The sequence below is a fragment of the Carcharodon carcharias genome, chromosome 20, assembly GCF_017639515.1.
Source record: "Carcharodon carcharias isolate sCarCar2 chromosome 20, sCarCar2.pri, whole genome shotgun sequence".
NCBI lineage: Eukaryota > Metazoa > Chordata > Chondrichthyes > Lamniformes > Lamnidae > Carcharodon > Carcharodon carcharias.
This window is the reverse complement of record NC_054486.1, coordinates 69,713,108-69,736,611: the sequence shown is the minus strand read 5'-3', so window position 1 is coordinate 69,736,611 and position 23,504 is coordinate 69,713,108. Positions and strand designations below refer to the sequence as shown.

Genomic DNA, 23,504 nt, shown 5'->3' with positions numbered 1-23,504 from the left:
TGCAGGGGTCAGTGTTGGGACCACAACTTTTCACTTTATACATTAATGATCTAGATGAAGGAACTGAGGGCATCCTGGCTATGTTTGCAGATGATACAAAGATAGGTGGAGGGACAGGTAGTATTGAGGAGGCGGGGAGGCTGCAGAAGGATTTGGACAGGTTAGGAGAATAGGCAAAGAAGTGGCAGAGGGAATACAATGTGGGGAAGTGTGAGGTCATGCACTTTGGTAGGAAGAATAGAGGCATAGACTATTTTCTAAATGGGGAGAGAATTCAGAAATCTGGAGTGCAAAGGGACTTGGGAGTCCTAGTCCAGGATTCTCTTAAGGTTAACATGCAGGTTGAGTTGGTAGTTAGGATGGCAAATGCATTGTTGGCATTTATTTCGAGAGGACTAGAATATAAAAGCAGGGATGTGCTGCTGAGGCTTTATCAGGCTCTGGTCAGACCACATTCAGAATATTGTGAGCAATTTTGGGCCCCGTATCTCAGGAAGGATGTGCTGGCCCTGGAGAGGGTCCAAAGGAGGTTCACGAGAACGATCCCAGGAATGAAAGGCTTAACATATGAGGAACGTTTGAGAACTCTGGGTCTATACTCGATGGAGTTTAGAAGGATGAGGGGGTGATCTGATTGAAACTTACAGAATACTGAAAGGCCTGGATAGAGTGGACGTGGGGAAGATGTTTCCATTAGTAGAAGAGACTAGGACTCGAGGGCACAGCCTCAGAGTAAAGGGAAGACCTTTTAGAACAGAGAGTGGTGAATCTATGGAATTCATTGCCGTAGAAGGCTGTGGAGGCCAGGTCATTGAGTGTATTTAAGACCGAGATAGATAGGTTCTTGATTGGTAAGGGGATCAAAGCTTATGGGGAGAAGGCGGGAGAATGGGGTTGAGAAACTTATCAGCCATGATTGAATGGCGGAGCAGACTCGATGGGCCAAATGGCCTAATTTCTGTTCCTATGCTTATGGTCTTATGGTCTTAAATAAAGAGAAATGATTTCTGCTAGTTGGAGAATCTAAGACTAGGAAGCATAGTCTAGAAGCTGCCTCTCAGGAGTGAAGTTAGGAAACATTTCTACATGCAAAGGATGGTAGAAGTTTAGAACTTTCTACTGCAAACGGCAATTGCTAGATGAATTGTTAATCTGAGATTCCTACCAAGGATATTAATGAATATGGAAAAAGGCAGCTACATGGAGTTAGGTACAAAATCAACCATGATCTCATTGAATAATGGGGCAAGCTTGAGGGGTTAAATGGTCTACTCCTTCCCTTTGTAGTGATGAAAAACGTAAAAGCCAAATAAAACTTTCAAAATGGAAAATCTTTGATTTAGCCAATAATGATGCAAATCTCAGAAAATTATTTAAATTTAAAATACGTAAAGAAAATTGGTCTAGCACATTATTTTAAATATGGAAATAAAATGCTGGTAGCTAATAATAAGTAACATATAGAATATTATCAATTATAAATAAGACCAGTCAATCACAAAAGGAAAAAACCAATAAAATCATTAGAAGTATAAAAGATATTTAAAATATCTGTGACTTTCACTGATTCATTTGTGGAAGTCATTCTATTTGGAACTATTACGCATTCATGTTGAGTTTACAATGTCTGTTGGCGGCCAGACCTAAATAACTTTTAAATGAAAATGATCAGAGGGAAGCAATGACAAGGTGTCATGAAAGAAGGAACAGGTTTTCAATTTTCTACAGTTTTAATGCAATCTCCAGAAGGCCAAGGGAAAACTTACAAAAAGCTTGTGTCTAATTTTGAACTGCTAATTGGATTGAAACTTCAGGTGTTTGAACCATTTGTGCACCTCTCACGTATGGAGATGAAAGCTGGGATTTCTCACCCAATTTGAACTCCTCTGCTGCTGTGTCCTTGGTTCCATTTCACTCCCAAACACAGACAAATCTGCATTTGAAAGTCCATGCGTTTTCCCAGCAGGTCACCAGGATCAACAATGACAGACTCCTCTCCCAATGGGCTAAACGGGGAATATACACATTTCAAATTAGTTGCCTTTTCTTCCATAAATGCAGCTTCTCTCGTATGCTTTTCAAGTTTCACCAGTAGAAAGGAATGGGATGACTTGTAAAGGCTTTTTGGTACAAATTTTGCTTTGAAATCCTGGCTAAAGGAGAATTTTTATGAAGTCTCTAATGTAGCAATGAACATCAAGTATAAATGATCAATTTTGCAACCAAAAATAAATTATCCACAAGTGTAGGGTACTAAATTGCAAGAAATATAAGTGACACAAGGATTATGAGTGCATAGAATTATATAGAATGTACAGCATAGAAATAGATTATTTAGTCAATAGGCCTAAGTCAGTGTACATGTCCTTCCTCCCACCTGCCTCTACATGTAAACCCCTACATGTAAACCTATCAGCATAACCTACTAATCCAACCTTAATTAAATTGCTTGATGTCTTACATTAGTTTTTTTTATCTGAAACTCTTGCACAATGGCTCCCTCGCAATGTTGTTAAATGTATCCCACTACCTTAAATTTTCTGCTTTTCCTAGGTCTTGCAGGGACACATGCTTGGGTAAATTTTGCAATCCTTATGCTGCTAGTGGGGCCTCACGTGCAACTAGTGTGAATCTGAAAATGTTGAGTTTCTGAGTCACATTGTCTGTATGTGAGGTCTTGTTGGTGTCGCAGAGTCTGGCATTATTTACTGTTCAATGTCCAATATCAAGTACCTTTCAGCTCATTTAGAACATTAGGCTCATTTCAGAGAAAAGGGGCCCAATTTAAACTCACTCAAAACTCACTTGCTAACAAAGAGTTAAAATCAGGCCCACAATTGGGTAAGAAATACTGCTGAAGCCTAGCTCAATTAACTTATTGAGGGGTACTCATTGGGCCGAATTTTACATTCGACATGTGGGCACGGGCCCGACACGCCAGAACGTAAAATAACGCGCGATGACGTCGGGCGTGTGTCCCAACGTCACCACGCACCCTCGCGATATTTTGCTGGGCGGGCGCGTGATGATGACGGAGGTGCGCCTGCCATTAATTAACGGGCCAGTTAAGGCTCTTGAGGCACCAACTGTCTTTGATTTTACGCAGCCCGTGCGATTTTCAGGGTGTTGCATGGATGCAATGGGCAGGCCACATTTTCAAAAATCTCATCCATGGGCAGGATAAGAGGGGTGAGTGGGCTCGCCAATGTGAGTTGTTAGTACTTTAGCTTATAACTTAGTGCTGCTTGCTTGTGTGAACAGGGCAACTTCATTTCGCTTCAGAGCCACTTTGACAGAAAGAACAGGCTTCAGTTCAGGACTCCGGAGGAGTCATAACACTTAGGGCCTTCCAGGTATCAGACAGCCTTCCCTTACCCTGGGAATGGGCATTGTGGTTTTCGCTGGAGGCACCTCTTCTGAGAAGGAAGAGAGGGCCAGAAGGGGGAGGAGGCCAGGTGTCCCTATTCAGCCTCCAGGGGAGCGACCTGTGGGAGGAGAGGCGCAAGCACAAGGGGCACCGGGCCAACAGAAAGTCCAAGGTGGAAGAGGCTGCAGAAGACACCACTCTCCTGCTGCCAGGGTTGACAGGCGGCGATGCAGCTACCTCAATATGTCTGAGGTGCAATGCCAAAGGAGGCTCTGCCTCTCAAGGAAGACCGTGGCCTCCATCTGTCAGATGATCGGCCCTGAGAGCAGCTCCAACTGTGTGGGCAGACACCCCATGCCAGTGGTGCTGAAGGTCACAGTGGCCCTCAACGTCTATGCCTCCGGCTCTTTCCAGGGTTCAGTAGGTGATCTTTATGGAGTCTCCCGATCAGCTGTCCACAGTTGTATCAGGCTGGTGACAGATGCTCTATTCAGGCGTGCATTGATTTTCATTCACTACCGCACGGATGAGGCCAGCCAGGCAGAGTGAGCTAGAGGCTTTGCAGTGATTACTGGCTTCCCTCGCGTCCAGGGTTCAATCGATTCCACACATGTGGCCATCTAGGTGCCAGCAGGTGAGCCCGGTGCCTTCATCAACTGGAAGGGCTTCCACTCCATGAATGTGCAGATAGTGTATGATCATCGGGTGCAGATTCTGCAAGTCTGTGCAAGGTACCCAGGCAGCTCCCATGACACTTACAGCCTGAGACACTCCCAGATGCCGAGGCTCTTCAGTGCTCCAGCCTGGCTGGATGGATGGCTGCTGGGTGACAAGGGTTACCCCTTCAAAAGGTGGTTCATAATGGCTCTCCACCGCCCAAGAACAGAGGCCGAGCAGCGGTACAATAGGAGCCACGCCTCCATATGGGTCGTGGTAGAAAGAACCATCAGTCTTCTCAAGATGCGCTTCCGATGTCTGGACCATTCGGCGGCGCACTCCAGTACCCCTTAGCTCGTGTGTCACTGATAGTGGTTGCATGCTGCACTCTCCACAATCTGGCACTGGAAAGGAGGGACGCAGTGGAGGAAGAAGATGTTGACACAGCTGCTCTGGCAGCAGATGATGAGTCCAATAGTGAGTCCAAGGACGAGAACGCGCAGGAGAACGCTGAGGGGGTAGATGCTGACCTGGGCAATCTCCAGGGAAGCAGAGACACCCAGGTGGCTTTGATCCAATGCTCCTTCAGCTAGCATAATAAAGATGAACCACCACCACATGCCAGGACTGCAGGCTCCATACTCGATACCTGACAGGAACATTTGCCTGGTGAACAACATGAACTATGTGCCATTTCAATAAAGCTCAATGACAAACAAGCCACTCATAACATCATGGGTTACCCTGCACCTGCAGAACTAATGAAGCACCCAGAGGCTTGTTAAACACAAACACATTTAATGGTGTGGTGCCTGGGGCATACACAAAACAAATTAAATGGAAAGGTGTTCTCTATCACACCTACTAATAATCAATGTTAAAGTGGGGGAAAGAAATATCACCAGTGATAAGCCAGTGTTGTACTTAAGGTGCTATAAGTTTTCGCTTGTGGGTGCTACGTCTAGGTTCACCCCCTGTCACTGGCACTAGCATTGGAGACAGCCTGCTCACTCTGCTGTCCTGTTGGCCTTGATGACCTTGGTGGGCATTCTCTGGCCCTTGGAGCCTGTGCTGACCCCGCCTGGGAGGGAGCGGCCAGTTCCACAGCTGGCATCTCCCCAGTCGCCACAGCCTCATTGGATGCCACGGTCACTGAAGAGGGGCGAAGGAGCTGTTGCCCTCACTGGGAGCGCCCTGAGCGGAGCTCGCAGCGACGACAAGCAGCTCGTGCGCCAACGTCAGGTTGCTTTGGACCTCCCTGCTCACCACTGATGGATAGGCATCCAGCTGGGATACTGGGTGCCCAATCCATCTCACACTCTGGCACTGACCACCTGAGGTAATTGCCGGTGTGAGGGCTTGCAGCTCTGAGTGCATCCCCAAGAAGCCCTGATTCAGCTCCCGGAACAGCTTCTCCATGAGAGTTGCCACTCTCTCCATGGAGGAGGCATTGTGCTAGGCCATGAGGGTCATTGCATTGCTCATGCTCCGCATGGACCCCTCCATAATGGAGACCATGGTCCCATGTATCTCTGCTAGATCCTCCTGCACACCTTACTGGACTTCCAGCATTTGCTGCCTCAGGGACAACTCCAGAGGCACATCATCAGCCACCGACTGAGCATGTTCCTGGTCCCCTGCTGTCCTCCAACTGCCGGCATCCTGGGCACTCTCTACCTCCGCCTACATCTCAAGCGAATGTTAAGTGGCCTCACCGAAGTGCGCTGAGATACTATCCGATGATTTAATGCCCACCGAGGTGCTGGTATCTATGCTAGTGCCTGCCTGGCTGCGAGGGTGTGATGCTGGTGCATTTCTATCATCTGTGTCCTCTGTGGTTAGCAGTGGGCCTTCAGGCTCCTGACCCCAATGGGCTTCTGGTGAACCTGAAAGGAAGAACAAGGACGTGTCATTAGTTGAAGTCGTTACACTGTTACTGTGCATGCCTGGCACCCGGGTCAGGGTGCCCTCGTCTTTCCATTATCAATGGGGATTCCATGTTCAAGGCTCACATAATATAGAGACAACAGTGGAATGGTAGCTATTACAGACATTCTGACCTTAGTGCACTGCAATCTTACCTCCCTGTGGGACCCCAACCTCACTGCAATCGGTTGGCCTCAGCGAATGGCGCCTCTCCAGCACCAGGGCCTCCTGCTCGTATCTGGTCAAGATTAGAAGGTGGGGCGGTCCTCCGCCAGTCTGCAACCTTTCAGCATCATTGTGGGATATCATCTCCTGAAAGGAGAGGGGATCATTGATTAGTCCACCCTGTACCTGCATTGCCATTGCAGTCTGGCCAATCCCACCTGAGGAATACCTCGCAGGTCTCAGCTGATTCATGATCCTGGAGCCGCAAGGCACTCATTACAAGCAGCCAGGGCTCAACCGCTTGCCCAGATGCTGCCTCATTGAAATTTGCCACTCACACTCTAAGAACTCTGAGGTCCAAGGGGTGGGGGGTTGGCAGGAGGTGGGGGTGCTCCTAACTGCTGTGCTAAGTGACCCATGCCAACACGGTACTCACCCTTCCCGATCGCAGGAGATCATTGAAGCACTTATTGCACTGGACCCACGTGCGCCTCACCACATCATGGGAGCTCACCCTGGATGCCACCTCCTCCCAGGCATTTTTGGTGAGGTGGGGAGGACTCCTCCTCCCATCCCTGGGGACGAGTATATCCCGGCGTGCTGCCAGCTCCTCCAGGAGGACAGCGAGACACTCTTCAGAAAAATGCGGGGCTGACTGCCCCGCCGTCCTGCCCTCCTGCCTGCAGTGTTCAGCACTGAGGTGCTCCATACTGAGAGTCCTCCAATTCACTGGCAGCTTTCGCATGGCTGCCACCGCTGATTTTGAATTGGCTGCCAGGTCGCCATTGGACCTGCTGGACATTGAGCTCCCGCCCCTTTTCGCTGTTGCCGGAGTCACGTATTACACTGGGCGGGCCTTAATTGGCCCACCCGTGTAAAATGGCGGTGTGGAGCTGATTATGGGTGCCAGTCAGGATCCTGAGCACCCCTGCCTGCTCCTGCCGAGTCTGCCTGACCAAAGTAAAATGCTGGCCATTATCCTCAATACAATCTATGGTTAGTTTGTGATAAGCATGGCTATATTACTGAGTAAAATTAACTGTATTAAAATATTCTCAAGTTTTGTTTTCTTGAATTTTGTTGTAGCTCAATATCAAAAGCAAAACTTGAAAGTACAAGTGAGAACATGAGACCAAGGAGTAAAGTTCAAAAGTAAAATTGATTTTCCAGTTACGCTTACAATGATCATGAACATTTGTGAAGATTTCAACGACTACAGATCGCTATCGAGTTAACGGTTATTTTAGTGGGAGTAAACATTTTACTGTGTTGCTAGCATGGCTGCGTTATCCATCATGTCTACTACAGCTACAGTAATAAATATTTATATTTTATTAGTGTTCTTACGTAACTCTGTTCTCCAGTTTATTTTGAAACGAAAGTCAGACCCAAAAGGCTGTCAGAACTAGACAGAATTAAGGTTATATTTATGGGGAAAATAAATCAGAACTTGACAAAATTCAAATCTATTTACCCTTTCGAGAATACAATAACAGTAGACCTGCTATGGGACAAAACATTTCTTAGCGCCTGCACAATGCCATTTTATCTTTTGAAGCCAATGGTACCACATATCAGTCACTGGGAAATGTGTTTTTTTTTCATTTTTATTATTTCTGTTTAGCAACTATATCAATTGTTTCTAGCAATCCACTGCTGCATACATATCCCAAGTTCTAAGCTATTCTATTGACATGTATCTTTTCTTGACAATACTCATACATGGTTGCCTGGTAAGGGTGGTAATGAGGAAAGTATGACCAGAATTGTAGCCATGCCCCCCCACTGCCCCTCCCTGCCGGAAATAGGTTCACAGGAAGGGGGCGTAAAATCGGCTGAAGCGCTATGCAGGAGTCAAGATGTTATTTATTCCTGCCTCCACTAGAATTTTGCCAGCAAGTAGGGTGGAGGTAGGTGTTCACCTATGCTTAGGTCAATTATGGCCTTTAAATGGCCAATTAATCACCACTTAAGAGCTGCCTCTCACTGCCACTGGTATTTCACCAGTAGTGAGGGAGGCCCATGCCATGTGGTGAGGCTGCACCCTGTAAGCCCTGGCTGGGGCTGGGGGCTCGGGGGTGGCCCACTGTTTGGGCACCCATTCCGCAGTGGAGGCCCCCCTCAAAATTAATAGGTATTTGGAGGATCCAAACTTATTCAAACAGATTAAACCTCTATCATGTCTATGTATCCTAAGGTGAGTGCCATAGGAAGGAAGTAGTCAATAGTTATGTCAATTCCTGATAAATCAATGTTTTTCCATGACAATTCCACATTATATTCTATCAGAAAGAGAAAATCTTCCAATCTTAAGTGCCAGAAGGGCCACTCATTTAGCCAACATGCAATTTACATTAACCATCCTGCAATTATTAAATAGAATTGGTCAAGATGTTATTTATATAACTCAGGTTAAGAGTGTTAGTATTTTATAATGGTGTTTTGAACTTACTTTCCACTTGGCATGCAGGGGAGCAATCTGATCTGTATAACTGCTTCTTCTTTTCCTTGATAGTTAATAACATCCACCTGGTCTTCATAAGCTATGCAATACGCCAAAGTTTCCAACCACACATGGGCACTGCAACAGATTGTTCATGTTGATAGGAAAATGGCACAATTAACCATTTTACTGATGAATTACTTTGTCATTTTTGAACATTTAAGCTGCAGAATTAATATGCTTAATACCAATGTTTTGGGTGTTACCTCCCCCTTTGTTGTGAGAGTTCTGGTAGATAGTTCTCCTTCCCCCACTAGACATAGTATATGAAAACCACTTGGAACATTAACACTGCAAACCGCTCAGGAACATGGTTAACAATTTCTTGCCTCAAAACTGATGTGATAGATGAGAATACACCCCTCTGAGACAGTTAGCTCATCTGCATTCTGGCGTCTTGCACATCCCCCATTTTAATTGTTTCATCATTGGCAACTGTGCCTTTGGCTACCTATGCCCTAAACTTTCATATTCGCTAAGCTTCTCCTCTTTACCACATTATCCTCCTTAAAGACGTTCCTTAAAACCTACCTATTAATAAAGTTTTTGGTTACCTGTCCCTGTGTGACTCAATGTCAAATTCTGTTTGGTAACACTTCTGTGAAGCACCATGGATGGTTAATTTAGTTAAAGGTGCTACATAAATGCAACCTGATGTTATTGGTATTCCAACTAATTTGTCCTAAGTAACAAAGGGATGAAAAGTTATCAGGATGGCCAGTAATGTGGGTTTGAGGTTACATTTAGATCAGCCATGATCTTATTGAATGGAGGAGCAGGCTTGAGGGGCCAAGTGGCCTACTCCTGTTTCTAATTCATATGTTCGTATTCCAGAAATCCTTGATTCTCTGGGATCTAACCTTTTGTGAACTGAATTCAATATCATAGCACCATCCCAATACAAGTTGAATCAATATCCCTTTGAGGCAAAATGTTACATGGGCAATAATCAATAATAAGTTTAATGAAAACATAATACTCTAGCATTATGTGCTGTCTGAATGTTACCTCCCAAGATGCAAGATCTCAACAGGATCCCAGAATGGATCTTGTTCCATCTTATTGTGTACTGTTCCATTTTCTAGAAAGTGCTGGTAAATGTCTTCAATTAAAAGCTATCGATCAATGAACTTGTCTCGTGGCCAGATCTCAACCTTGAAATAAACCAATAGCTGTTTTCTTTTCCAGTCACAGAAATAAATGGCCTAGAGGACCTATTGGTTTGCTCAAGTATGGCATATGAAAGATGAACATGCTCATACAAGTCCAGAAAACTAAACAGAAAACAAATAGAAGCCAGGTTCAAACGTGATTAGCAGGCTCCCTTCCCTGAAGGACATTAATGAATCAGTCAGGTCTTTCCAACCATCTGACAGCATATCATGATTTCCTTTTTCCTGTGTTAGTCCACAAATGACCAAATTTATTGAATTTCATTTCACAACTTATCATGGTGGAACATGACCTTATGACCTCTGGGTAGCCAATCCATACTTTAACCTGTATACTAATGCACCCATATATAAGTAATGTGTAGTGGGAGAGATCGAATGTGGCACCATATTCAGAATTCCTCAATGGCAAACTCCTGATCTTAAGAGGTGTTTGGCTGAAGTGAGGTGATTTGCTACAGGGCGATAGAAAAAAAATCAATATCTAAGTTACTCTGAACTTCTAGCATTTGGCTCAGTATGAAATTGGCAGAGGCCTGATAAGCTTCCAGGGAAAGGCAAAAGAAAACACATACAAGCTCACCCTTGCACTGTAATGCAGTAAATTATTTGACATCATTATTCATACTGTGGGAGCAGACAGATAGAAAAAATATTTGAATAAACTTGGCATGACTCCTTATCCTAATAACTCAGGACCACCATTTTGAGTGACACAGTCGCTTGCATGATGCTATCACATCGCATGCCCCTGCTACAATATTGACTATGCAGAGGTTTTATTGCCAGGATTCCATGTTAGATATGGCAAAAGACTTACATGAACTTAAGGTTTTTCTTTTACGATTGAAGGAAAAAGAGGGGCAGTTTTTTTAATTTATATCTTTTCACATTTTTTAAAAATTTCTCTCTAGACAGTTGACAATGCTAGCAAGGCTGCATTTATTGCCCATCCCTAGTTTTGCTGAGACAACTAAATGGCTTGTTAAGGGACATTAGAGTTAACCAGATAATATGAAACTGGAGTGGGTGTAGAACAGACCAGGTCCTGTATTAACTTACACACATATTTTAATTGGAATATTATTTAATATTCAGTGAACTTAAGTACATTTTTAAGAAATAATGTTTTATTAATTTCAAGTCACACCTCTGGAAAATATATTATTAGAATCTTCCAATTACATTTGCATTAGCATGATTCAATTAGATTTGAAATTCTATCTGAGCAATGCATAAATTAACATTGCTTATATGCAGCTGCTGCTGATGTCACTTACCTGTTTTGTTAGCTTGTTTGTTACTTTTACAATAATTTCTTTTTCTAATTCCTCTCCCCTGGCATTTGTTGATGTCAAGTTTTTCACCTCAATTTCAAAGATAACCCCCTTTGGAAAGACAAAAATGCGCTATTATTTGGTTTGCATTAAAGAAAACCTTTACATTTCTTTGCATCGTTTTAAACCTTTCATTCCAAGAATGCAAATTGGGAAAGTTAGCCATGTCCAGGCCTCAGCACATACATGTCTCTAATTAACAGAGAGCTATGCAAGATGGCATGGATTGAATCTCTAGTGATTTTACCTCCCTCCCTTGTGACAACTGGTTGTTCTGGAATTGGGGCAATCCTTCATTTATTTAGTGCCATTTGCAACCTCAGGACATCCCAAGGAATTTTACAGCCAATGAATTACTTTTGAAGTATAAACACTGTTGTAAATTAGGAAAGATACCAGTCAGTTTACACACAGAAAGATGCAAAAACAGCAAGGAGATACCCTGTATTATGTGGCTGAGGATAATCATTGGCCAGGATACCAGAAGAGCTTTCCTATTCTTCGACGAGTGCCATGGTATCCGTTACATCCATCTGACGGGACAAATTCAGTTTCACATCTCACACTGACAGCACAGCTCTCACTGCTAGACTCATTTATGTGCTCAGGTCTCTGGAGTTGTACTTGAAATCACAATCTTCTGACTCAGGTGAGAGTGCTACCAGCTGAGCCAAGTTTCAACAGCGCAAAACTTACCACATCGAGAAACACAAAATTACACACAGTATTCACCACACCACTCGCTATATTGGATAATTTGGAGGCGATGTTAACCCCCAAAAATGAGGATCTTGGGGTCAGATGAGACGTAAAAAATTTAAAACACTCAAAACCTGACACCAACCTGTCCACTTCCAGGTTTAGTAGAGACAGGACAAGGGGACAGGCCGCCAACCTGTTCTCAGGGCATTGATTGGCCATTTAGATATCATAACAAGGCTGGCAACCTCACATTTTTTAACCCGTTCTTACAAGTTTAACACCAACTTTCTTTGGAGGCCCAAAGGAAGAAGGGAATGCTTTGGGGAAGAGATATAGTGCCCTAACAGCACCGCTTATGGACTGAGAGGAGTAGGAGTGCTTCACCCCGAGCCACTAAACCTCCCTGCTTCCCTGGGATTGAATCCTCACCCAGTGCCTCCTCCATCCAAAAATCACCCCCCCCCTACCCCAGGATCAGGCATCCCCCCCCCCACCCCCTCCCTTCCCCAGATTTGTGAATCAGAAACCCCCATGATCCTAATAGTAGCTACAGGTTCCTTACCTAAGGCTGCAGTTTGCTTCAGAATGCTCCCCGCCCCACTGGAAGGCAAGCCTGTCAATCAGGCTGACTTCTGGACTTGGGAATGTCCCAATGTCAATATACACGCCACTCCATAGCATATGGAAAACCCTGGTTTGTGAAAACCACAGCCCTGTTGGTATTGGGGCCTCTATTACAGGATTACATTATAATGCTAGAAAATATCTTTAACAAAGAGAGTGAACATGCAATCAATTTTATAAAATGACTGATCATGGTAACAAACTGTAGTGCACAAGAACTCCTCTGTAACATATAGTTAGTTGTGATTTCCCAACCTTTAGGTTTATTGTAGGCTGCAGAGTTGAGCTCCATGGAGCTCCCCAACAGATTTCATTGTTGAGGTAGGATTATAAATGCAAGATCTTAACTACAGTCATAGAGTTTCTTGAATCATTGCAGGAAATGAGGAAATACACCTTATTAAGTTCTTCACTTATTTGGTTTGCTTGAGCCACCATAGGCATGGTTGCTATGAAATCATGAAAAATTCCAGCCAAATTAGGATCCAGATTTTCCTCCTGTTTCCCACCAGCTCCTAGAAAGCATAAGAAACAAAATTTGATGGCAAAAAGATAAAAAAATAGTTGTCAGTAACTACATAAACTAGCTCGGAAAAAGAATAGATGGAGAATAGAGAACATGTGAGAATTTATACTTTGGAGCCGAGGAAAAGAAAAGTAATTAATGTAACAGGACAAGGGCAGCTGATACATGGGGATACCACCACCTCGCAGTTCCCCTCCAAGCCACTCCCCACCCTGACTTGCAAATATAACCCCGTTCCTTCACTGTCACTGGGTCAAAATCCTGAAGCTCCCTCCCGAACAGCACTGTGGATGTACCTACACCACATGGACTGCAGTGGTTCGAGAAGGCAGCTCACCACAACCTTCTCAAGGGCAACAGGGATGGGCAATAAATGCTGACCTAACCCGGCAGCCCATGTCCCCTAAATAAATTTTAAAAAAGCATTATACCAAGTAATTATGAACATATCATTTATTGATTTTTGATATTTCATCCCATTTCACTTTATTACCCAGATTGGGGAAGAATTACAATGAAATAATACATCTTCATCTTTGAAAATGGAATATTTTCTTACAGCACACCTGAGCCATGTAGGATCCCTTTGTAAACCATATTTCCATCGCACAATATCTCATTAGAAGATTGACAATATGAATCTAGCTACAGAAGCGAGTATGAGAGCAATTTTATGTAAAAAGTGGCACTGGGCAGAACCATCCTGCCCAGGGACGTCGAAAACATTTAGCTGGTAACTGCAGTAAACGTACTTAACTACTCAGATTTAGGTATGGCATGTTCCCCCTTTTCACTCCATAATTTCTTTCTGATGGCATGTCACATTTTCACCATTGTTTTAAATCAGGAATTAGGTCCTTTAGCTCAAAATATGCAGTAAACAACCATTACAATATTGTGTAAAATGACTTAATGACTTATAAAAAAAAATTGAAACTACAATTTATCAGAGGGAGTGGTATAAATTATTTTGGAGGGGTGAAGCACAGTTTTAGGGACCAGCATGATTTCACTTAGCCATATTGAGCAGGAAGGTTAATCCTTAATCTGTACCCAGTTAGCTGATCTTGGGGCACAGTTATTGCCAGACTAGGAATCAGAGGGAGGAATGGTCAGTTTTCCCACTACTGATCACAACCCAGTGATCAAAATTTTAAAAGGATCTACTTCCAGAAACAGGCTTGCATTGTGGTTGTCCAGCAATACCACCTAACTCCCATGTTGAGACCATTACTATTTGTTGGGGATGTGGGGCCAGGAGAAGCAGGAGTTCTGGGCCACTCCAGCTCCAGACTAACAGTGGCAGCCACCATTTGCATTGACACCAGTAATCACAGAGCTGTAAAGTGGAAGCTTGTAACCTTTCCAGAATTTATCGTAATATCAGAAGGCAGTGCCTGTTTTCTTTCACGGTTAATACTTGCAATTTCAATCACTCAGCAGCAGTACCAGATGCTCTCATTAAATAGATAACTAAAGGTTGCTTGAAGGTACTTTTAGTTGAATATTATACAAGGGAAACGAGAAGGAAATAGGAGCTGGTTTTACACCTGTAGATTGTACCCTAGCTGGTTATTATTTTTTGTTTTGCTTGTCATGATGAAGAACAGGGTTGTACAGATATTGCTTTTGCCTTTAAGCACAAGCAATATGTTTATATATAAGGCCAAACATTGTTAGACATACAATAAAACATACCTAGATTTACTTGTCCAAATCCTTCAATAGATACCAATTCAGAAACAAAAAATTCATAACTGTATTTATGAATTTTATCTCTGCCACTTCGTTCATGTGGGAAACCCACATACAAGTAGAATGAACAGGATCCGATTATAACTCTGTCCTAATGAGACAGAAAACACTTGTCACTGTCATAATTTACTGTACAACATAGGACAATGCAGGTCTTTGTGATCTTCATGAAACAATCTTTGAATTATTGTGTAACTGTATTTTTTTAAATCAAGCATTTGTATTAATCAAGCTCTCAATATTTGTAAATTTAGGAATATTTCCTAAAGTGGTAGCTATATTCAGCATTCCATAGCTGTGAGATTAGTGAAAAGCTATTATAAAATAACTCAATGAAGATCGATGCAAAAATGTTAGGTGAATTTTTTGATGAATTATTGCACATTTTCTCTGAGCTTTGAATTAATGAAGTACCATTTAGCTTTCTTATAATTACAGGTAATGGCAGCCATCACTATAACTGTCTTTAGTGTAATGTTGAAGTTCTGTTCCCAAAACTATAAAAGTAATATATAATCAGAAAGTTGTGGATTCATGTTCCATTCTAAAGACTTAAACAGAAAAATCTAGGCTGACACTCCAGTACTGAAGGATATGATACTGTCAGAGGCACCGTCTGCTTTCTTGGGCATATGTAAAAGATCACATGGCTCTATTTTAAAGAAGAGCAGCTGAGCTACCACTTGGCGCTGATTTTCATGTCTCCATCAATGTTGGAATGGAGGCAACTGTATTAAAATGGCAGATGAGGTCCAATTCCAGGATTCCTGCCCCCATTCCCAATATGTGGGGCTTTTATGGCGTCTGCACTCAGAACCCAGTTGGTGATTCTATTAGTAAATCTTCCAGCTCAGCCAAGCATTCATAACAAGTCTATCTGGAGAAGCAGATGTGTGGTCATCTGTTTACGTTGACACAGTTGCCAGATGACCTTGTTATGAATGCTTGGCTGAGATCCAAGACTCACAAATGGTATCAGCAGCATTGGTCTGTTTACACATGGAAGGGGAGTGCTTGCTTTGATTGATTGACACCTTAATGAGGTTACAATAAGTTATTCTTTCTTTGATCTGTTTTTTCAATGTCTGAATGTTTATTTGGACAATATTATGAGGTATTCAGTGAGGTAAAGCTTCTGTTATTGATGCTATGAATAGCTCCATCTGATAGACACTTTTCTAAGGTTGTAAAAGCAACACTTTATTTCAAAGCTGATCCTTGAATGGGTGCTTTATTTTTTTAAAGAATTGCCACTGTTTTTATACGGCACATTGGTTATGTACATAGTGCATGCTGGTACATAGGCATGGAGGATGCAGGGGGATGTGGAAGGGTCATGGGGGCATGGAGGATACATGGGGAATATGAAGGTCATGGAATGGTCATAGGGATATGAGGCAACATGGAGGAGCGTGAAAGGCACAGAAGGGCATGGGGGATATGGGAGGCATAGAGGGTGGGTGGGAAGTGAGGTGGTGTGAGGGCTGAGGACTAGACGACCAAACAGCCTTCAATACAACTGGCCAAAGTCCCATTGAACCAATGCAGGCCTTCCAACCAGTGCGCCTCAGCACTCGGCTGCCTCTGTGGTTCTCTTTGAACTCCAGAGGCGATGAGTCCAACTCTATCCTGCTCCACGGCCACCCCTATGGGATGAAAATATGGCAGGGGTGGCACTTTAAAGGGATAGATCTACCTGGTCAGGATGTTTCCCAGTTCAACCTTCCTGTCCCCTTGATGAAAATTCGACCTCTGGTGTTCTGATCAATATTTGTCCTCAGTTCATTTTTAGTAATAATGACTACCTGGTCATGATCGTATTGCTGTTTGTGAGTGCTTGCTGTGTACAAAGCTGCCTGCCATATTTCCTACATTACGATGGTGGCTATAATTCAAAAATACTTCATTGGCTGTATCTCACGTTGGGATGTCCTAAGGTCATGAATGCTGCTTTATAAATGTAAGTCATTCATTAATGCAGCACAAAGCTGCCAGCTTACTAAAGATGCAGATAGTGATAGTAAAAATTAGTTTTATTTCAAGTGTACGTCATATAGTCAAGTTGACTACATCTCAAGTAGCAACTTGTAAAGAGTTTGATTTGGAGTGTTGGTTTCTATAGATGTGACACTTGGACCTTACAGAAAGAGGCGACCAACTATTTCTTTATATGTTCTAAGGATATGAGCATCGCCAGATAGGCCAGCATTTATTGCTCATTCCTAATTGCCCTCAAGAAGGTGGTGCTGTGCTACCTTCTTGAACCACTGCAGTCCATGAGGTGTAGGAATACCCACACTGCTGTTAGGAAGCGATTCCAGGATTTTGACCCAGTGACAGTGAAGGAACAGCGATATATTTCTAAGTGAGGGTGCTGTGTGACAGAGAGAAGAAGTTCCCAGTGACGGTATTCCCATGCATCTGCTGCCCTTGTCCTTCTAGGTGGTAGAGGTCATGCGTTTGAAAGATGCTGTTGAAGGATCCTTGGTTATTATTGGTAAAGTGCATTTTGTGGATTTGTAGATGGTACACACTGCTGCAACTCTGTGTCAGTGGTGGTGGGAGTGAATGATGAAGATGATGAATGAGGTACCAATCAAACAGGCTGCTTTGTCCTGGGTGTTGTCAAGCTTCTTGAGTGTTGTTGGAGCTGCACTCATCCAGGAAAGTGGAGAGTATTCTATCACACTCCTAACTTGTGTCTTGAAGATGGTGGACAGGCTTTGGGGTGTCATGAAGTGAGTTACTCTTCGCAGAATTCCCAACCTCTAACCTGTTCTTGTAGCCAGAGTTTTCATATGGCTGATCCAGTTTAGTTTCTGATCAGCGGCAACACCTAGGATGTTGATCGGCTATGTTGATATTAGTGGGGGATTCAGTGATGGTAATGCCATTGAATGTCAAGGAGAGATGTTTGGATTCTCTCTTGTTGGAGATGGTCATTGCCTGGCACTTACGTTGACTGAGATGATTAACTTCCAAAACCACAATCGTCTTCCTTTGTGTTGGGTATGACTCCAACTAGTGGAGAGTTTTCCCCCAATTCTCATTAACTTCAATTTTGCTAGGGCTCCTTGATGCTACATTCAGACAAATGCTGCCCTGATGTCAAGGACAGTCACTCACATCTCACCTCTTGAGTTCAGCTCTTTTGTTCATGTTTGAACCAAGGCTATAATGAGTTCAGGAACTGAGTGGCCCTGGTGGAACCCAAACTGAACATCAGTGAGCAGGTTATTGCTTAGTGAGTGCCATTTAATAGCACTGTCAATGGCACTTGCCATCACTTTGTGATGATCGAGAATAACAATATAGATGGGCTGGTAAGATGGGCAGAGCAGTGGCAAATGGAATTTAATCCTGGGATGTGTGAGGTGATGCATTTTGGGAGGACTGACATGGTAAGAGAATACACAATGAATGATTGGACCCTAGGAAGTACAGAAGATTAGAGGGACCTTGGTGTACATGCCCATAGATCCCTGAAGGCAGCAGCACAGGTAGATGAGGTAGCTAAGAAGGCATATGGAATACTTGCTTTTATTATCCAAGGCATAGAATATAAGAGCAGGGAGGTTATGTTGGGGCTGTATAAAATGCTAGCTAGGCCACACCTGTACTTCTGGCCGCCACACTATAGAAGGATGTGGTTGCACTGGAGAGGGTACAGAGGAGATTCACCAAGATGTTGTCTGGGCTGGAGCATTTCAGCTATGAAGACAGACTGGATAGGTTAGGGTTGTTTCCCTTAGAGCAGAGAAGGCTGATGGGGGACCTGATAGAGTTATACAAAATTATGAGGGGCATAGATAGGAAGAAACTTTTCCCTTTAGTGGAGGTGTCAATAACCTGGGGGCATAGATTTAAGGTAAAGGGCAGGAGTATAAGGGGATTTGAGGAAAATATTTTCACCCAGAGGGTGGTTGGGATCTGGAACACACTGCCTGAGGGAGTGGTGGAGGCAGGAACCCTCACAACATTTAAGAAGCATTTATTTGAGCATAGCATACAGCACTATGGGCCAAGTGCTGGAAAAAGGGATTAGAATAGATAGATGCTTGATGGCCAGTGTGGACACAATGGGCCGAAGGGCCTGTTTCTGTGCTGTATAACTCTATGACTCTATTACTAATAGACTGATGGGGCTGTAATTGGCCGGGTTGGATTTGCCCTGCATTTTGTAGACAGGACATACCTGGGCAATTTTCCACATTGCTGGGTGGATGCCAGTGTTGTAGCTATAGTTGAACAGGTTGGCCAAGAGTGCAGCAAGTTCTGGAGCACAAGCCTTCAGTACTACTACCAGAATATTGTCAGGGCCCATAGACTTTGCAGTATACAGTGCCTTCAGCCATTTCTTGATATCACGTGGAGTGAATCGAATTGGCTGAAGACTGGCATCTCTGATGCTGGGGGCAATTGGAGGAGACCAAAGTGGATCATCCATCCGGCACTTCTGGCTGAAGATGTTTGTGAATGCTTCAGCCTTGTCTTTTGCATTGATGTACTCGGCTCCCGCATCATTGAAAATGGGGATATTTGTGGAGCCTCTGTGTTTGGTTATTTGTTTAATTGCCCACCACCATTCACGACTGGATGTGACATGATGTGGCAGCTTAGACCTGATCTATTGGTTGTGGGATCACTTAGACCTGTCTTTCACATGCTGCTTCTGCTGTTTGCCATGCAAGTAGTCCTGTGTTGTAACTTCACCAGAGTGACATCTCATTTTTTGGTATGCTTGGTGCTGCTCCTGACATACCCTCCTGCACTCTTCATTGAACCAGGATTCCCCCAGCTTGATGATGATGGTAGAGCGGGGGATATGCTGGGCCATGAAGTTACACATTGTGGTTGTATACAATTCTGCTGCTGATGAAGGCCTGTAGCATCTCAGAAATACCCAGTGTTGAGCTGCTAGATTTGTTCAAAATCTATCCCATTTGGCACAATGGTAGTGCCACACAACATGATGGAGGATATCCTCAATGTGAAGACAGGACTTAGTCTCCACAACGACTGTGTGCTAGTCACTCTTGCCAACCAGACAGTTCTCATGCTATTTCACAGCTGGACAGGTCAGGTACGCACTTGCCCATGGGATGTAAAATTCTGACCATGATGATGATTATATAGTAAAGTTATGTCAGTAAAGTTGTACAAATGGATATTACAGGGGGAAGTTCATGCTAGTGGAGATGTTGTGCTTACCAGATGACGCAGCTGATATTTTGTTAGAAGAGGCACTGCATTGACTGTAACCTTGGCCTTGTTTAGAGGCTCAAGTATCACTTTGTCATCACAAACAGTAAGCACAGCATGCTTGTCCAGAATCCTAAAATGCAAGGCAAACCCAGTCAGAGCTCAACACATTCAATTGTTCCATTTTAATGCAGATTACTTTATTAAAAGATCACTTCCAAATTTTCCTTTTGAATGTATGCACATTATCTTTCAAAGTTGGCACCATGGCCCTGGCACCATGGAGGAGGGGAGAAATACCAGAAGGTATGTCACCCTTTGCCCCACTTGCACACCTGCATGCTGAATGGTATTAGTTGAGTTCTAAAAGAAGTTTGGAAATCTATGAATCTTGGACATGAAGTTGTGTGTATTGTGGGGATGGAGACACAAGTAGGAAAGCAAAAGGATTAATAAACAAATGACAAAAAAAATCCATTGCAAATCTAATGTTCCAGTTATTTAATTATTTACTTTGATGGTGAGACTGCTTCACAGGAGGCTTGCCACCGGGCAACCACAGTGTCAGCCTGAATCAGGCAGAAGGTCTGCTGCCCAAACAAATCAGGGTCCTAATAATGTAAAAGCAAAAAAAACTGCGGATGCTGGAAATCCAAAACAAAAATAAAAATACCTGGAAAAACTCAGCAGGTCTGGCAGCATCTGCAGAGAGGAACACAGTTAACTGTGTTCCTCTCTGCAGATGCTGCCAGACCTGCTGAGTTTTTCCAGGTATTTTTATTTTTGTTCCTAATAATGTAGTTAGGACTCTGATTGTAATCTCATTAGGCATCTCAGCAATGAGAGTGTGGTGCAGGATCTGCCTGTGTGTCCTAGGTTTGAGCACCCCGACTACCATTGGTGCCTCAGGGAAACCCCTTGAGCTCACTTGCTAGGCCTCACCTTTCCACTTCTCAGGACCTACCAGCTGTTATCACTGGCATTCCAACTGGCCAACATTCCAGTGGTCCAACCCTGGCGAGCCGTCTTTACGAACCTGCTCAGCATACACAGCTCATCAGTTGGCAGCTGCCTCTTAACCAAATGGACAGGCAACCCTGCAGTGTGCTCCACAAGTTAAAATTTAACCAAAAGTCTTTTGATAGACTACTGAGCTGCACTAATCTTCAGTTTTCCTCATTACACATGTCAACAATGGAAGATAACTCAATCCAAAGGTTTCACTTACCCAAGTCCTTTCAAAACAATGTCCTTCTCTAAACTAGCAGTTCGTCCAATTGCAGAAATTCCTGAAATATTAAAATAAGTTTTAGGCTTCACAATTCAGTAGTTGCAATTATAGAACGCTGGCACATTCTAGGTACCTGCTTGGCACACAGCAAGAAATAGCTTATTCAATTGCAAATGAGAGTCAGGACCTCAGTAAGTGCTATTAGCCACAGGGAATGCATGCAGGAATCTCCCTGAATGCTAAGTACTGTATAAGGTTAAAGTAAATGTAATTCTGTTTTCTTTGTTTTAACTCTTTCATGCATGAATCAGTTGTGAGTGTTTCAAAACAGCATTAAATACTCCAGCAGTCAAATAAAACAGATTGGGTCCTTTCACAGTGTAACAAGCTTGTTTTTCTGTCACAGCGGCAATACACTATAAATGCATAAGGTGATTAAAAGTCTTGAAAACTGATCTGTATTACTCTCGCACCATTAGTCATACATAACGGAGATGTTCTCAGAGCTTTCCCCTACCATACTGAATAAAGTGTCGAACCACCCCAGACAATTGGGGATCTTCATTAACATTCAGGAAATAGGGAAACTCTGTCATCATTTTCTCTTCCTAAAAATAAAAATGATTGGTTACAGTTCTATTCTCTAATTTCCTTTTGTATTAAAGGGCAAATCTCATTGCTATTTAAATTGAAGGTTCATTTGAAATCAATATTCACCGATGTAAAGCAGTTTTAATTATTCATACTTAATGTTTTTAAATGCATTGCCAGTGTTTGCCTTTTCACAACCAGAATAATGTACTCACGCAGGCATTTGTGCCTGTGGAAACAGATTTGAAATTTATTTCATTTTCGTGCTACATCGAACTTAAAAGAATTTTTAAATAGATCAATTCTGTTTCACATCACAAGTTGGAAATTCCTACCCCTGTGCTCTTTTGAAAATAATATTCAAATAAAAGATGGAAACAACATATGAAATGAGCTGTAAACCCCCAAGAAAGAAATGTACAATGTTGTAGCTCTTAATGCATGTAAACAGGACACTGCATTCCTGATTTTGGAACCCTACATGTAGCACTGCTTTGCGAATTACTGTTACATTTGCTTAAATTATCTGTTTAATGTATAGTAAGATATATACATTAATTACCTTTGTAACACTGTTGTATTGCTGCTCCCACTCCCTCCTTGCTCCTTCTAATTTCTGTTGCCATGATTTCTGCATCTCTTTCAACTGTTGTTCATTATCCACAATTAGTCTTTTAAGCACCTCTATATTGAATGATAAATGTTACTTTTCCAATAATGAGTTTCAGATTAAGATCACAAGCTGAATGCTATGACTTGGTCTCCACATTTATAACTTATCATAAATATGGCATTACATCAGCAAAGAATTTGTTACTTTAGAAATTTAAAAAAGCAATTTGATTTCCCAGAAATACAAAGGAATTGTAATGAAGACTTAGCTGGTTTAGGAAGTGGAAAAAACCACTCATGCAGTGTGTGGTAATCTGATCTGTAATATACCTTCAAGAAGAATGTTATAATGGAAGATCACATGATCTTCGTATCCTATAGCAGAGTAGTGCGAGCTACCTTAGTATTCAGTAGTCAGTATGAGTAGTCTAGAGTTAGAATCTGTAATGTAGAGTTAGGGTTTGAATTGTAGGCACACAAGTGTAACTGCTGAGTTCCTTTGTAAATAAATAGAATGTGTTCTACTTAAGAACTGTCTGCTAATCTACCCTGTCTATAGTACCAACTCGGCCATCCCGAAACAAGCATGCAACCCAGATCCATTAGTCCAACTAAACTAGTGACCAGGATCCAACACAGTATAAAGTATTTTTCCCAATTATATTATTGAAAACATCCCTCACCAACAGCAATCAACCTCAAATTGACCTCAACATGCAATGTATAGGGACCAAAATTTCATAGACTCCGAAAACAGGCACAGGAATCATAACATGAGATGAACCCACGCCCATTCCTTCAGATGCAGGTAGCATGCAGATTTCATGCTGCCTGTTCATTTAAATAATGGGAACATGCAGTCAATGCTAAGCAAACTGTTGAGTGGCTACATGCCTGAGAAAGGGGTGCAAAATCATGAGGGGCTCAAGGTAGCCTGCATTGATCTGTTAAAGCTGGCTTGCATTATGACTGGAGCATGTGCTAGAAGTCATTCTAGAAATGATTTTGACATAGGGAAGACACGCATGAATAGCACAACATTCCAGGAAGCCGGCGGAAAGACTTTTCAGTGCCTCAGCCTTGGTGCAGGAGGTGGTGAAGAGGAGAGATGTCATCTATCCATCTGAAATGAGT

General features: G+C 42.9%; 1 protein-coding gene across 1 annotated transcript in view; it reads right to left on the bottom strand.

The window, feature by feature from the left end:
* Positions 1-23,504, bottom strand: part of LOC121292341 (kinesin-like protein KIF28P) — a 73,333-nt gene that overhangs the window by 6,860 nt on the left and 42,969 nt on the right. Inside the window, 9 exon segments of the mRNA XM_041214193.1 lie at positions 1,872-2,006; positions 8,568-8,696; positions 9,627-9,772; positions 11,071-11,178; positions 12,850-12,968; positions 17,692-17,755; positions 19,946-20,069; positions 20,901-20,972; positions 21,165-21,225. Of these exon segments, the coding sequence (XP_041070127.1) occupies positions 1,872-2,006; positions 8,568-8,696; positions 9,627-9,772; positions 11,071-11,178; positions 12,850-12,968; positions 17,692-17,755; positions 19,946-20,069; positions 20,901-20,972; positions 21,165-21,225 (958 nt within the window).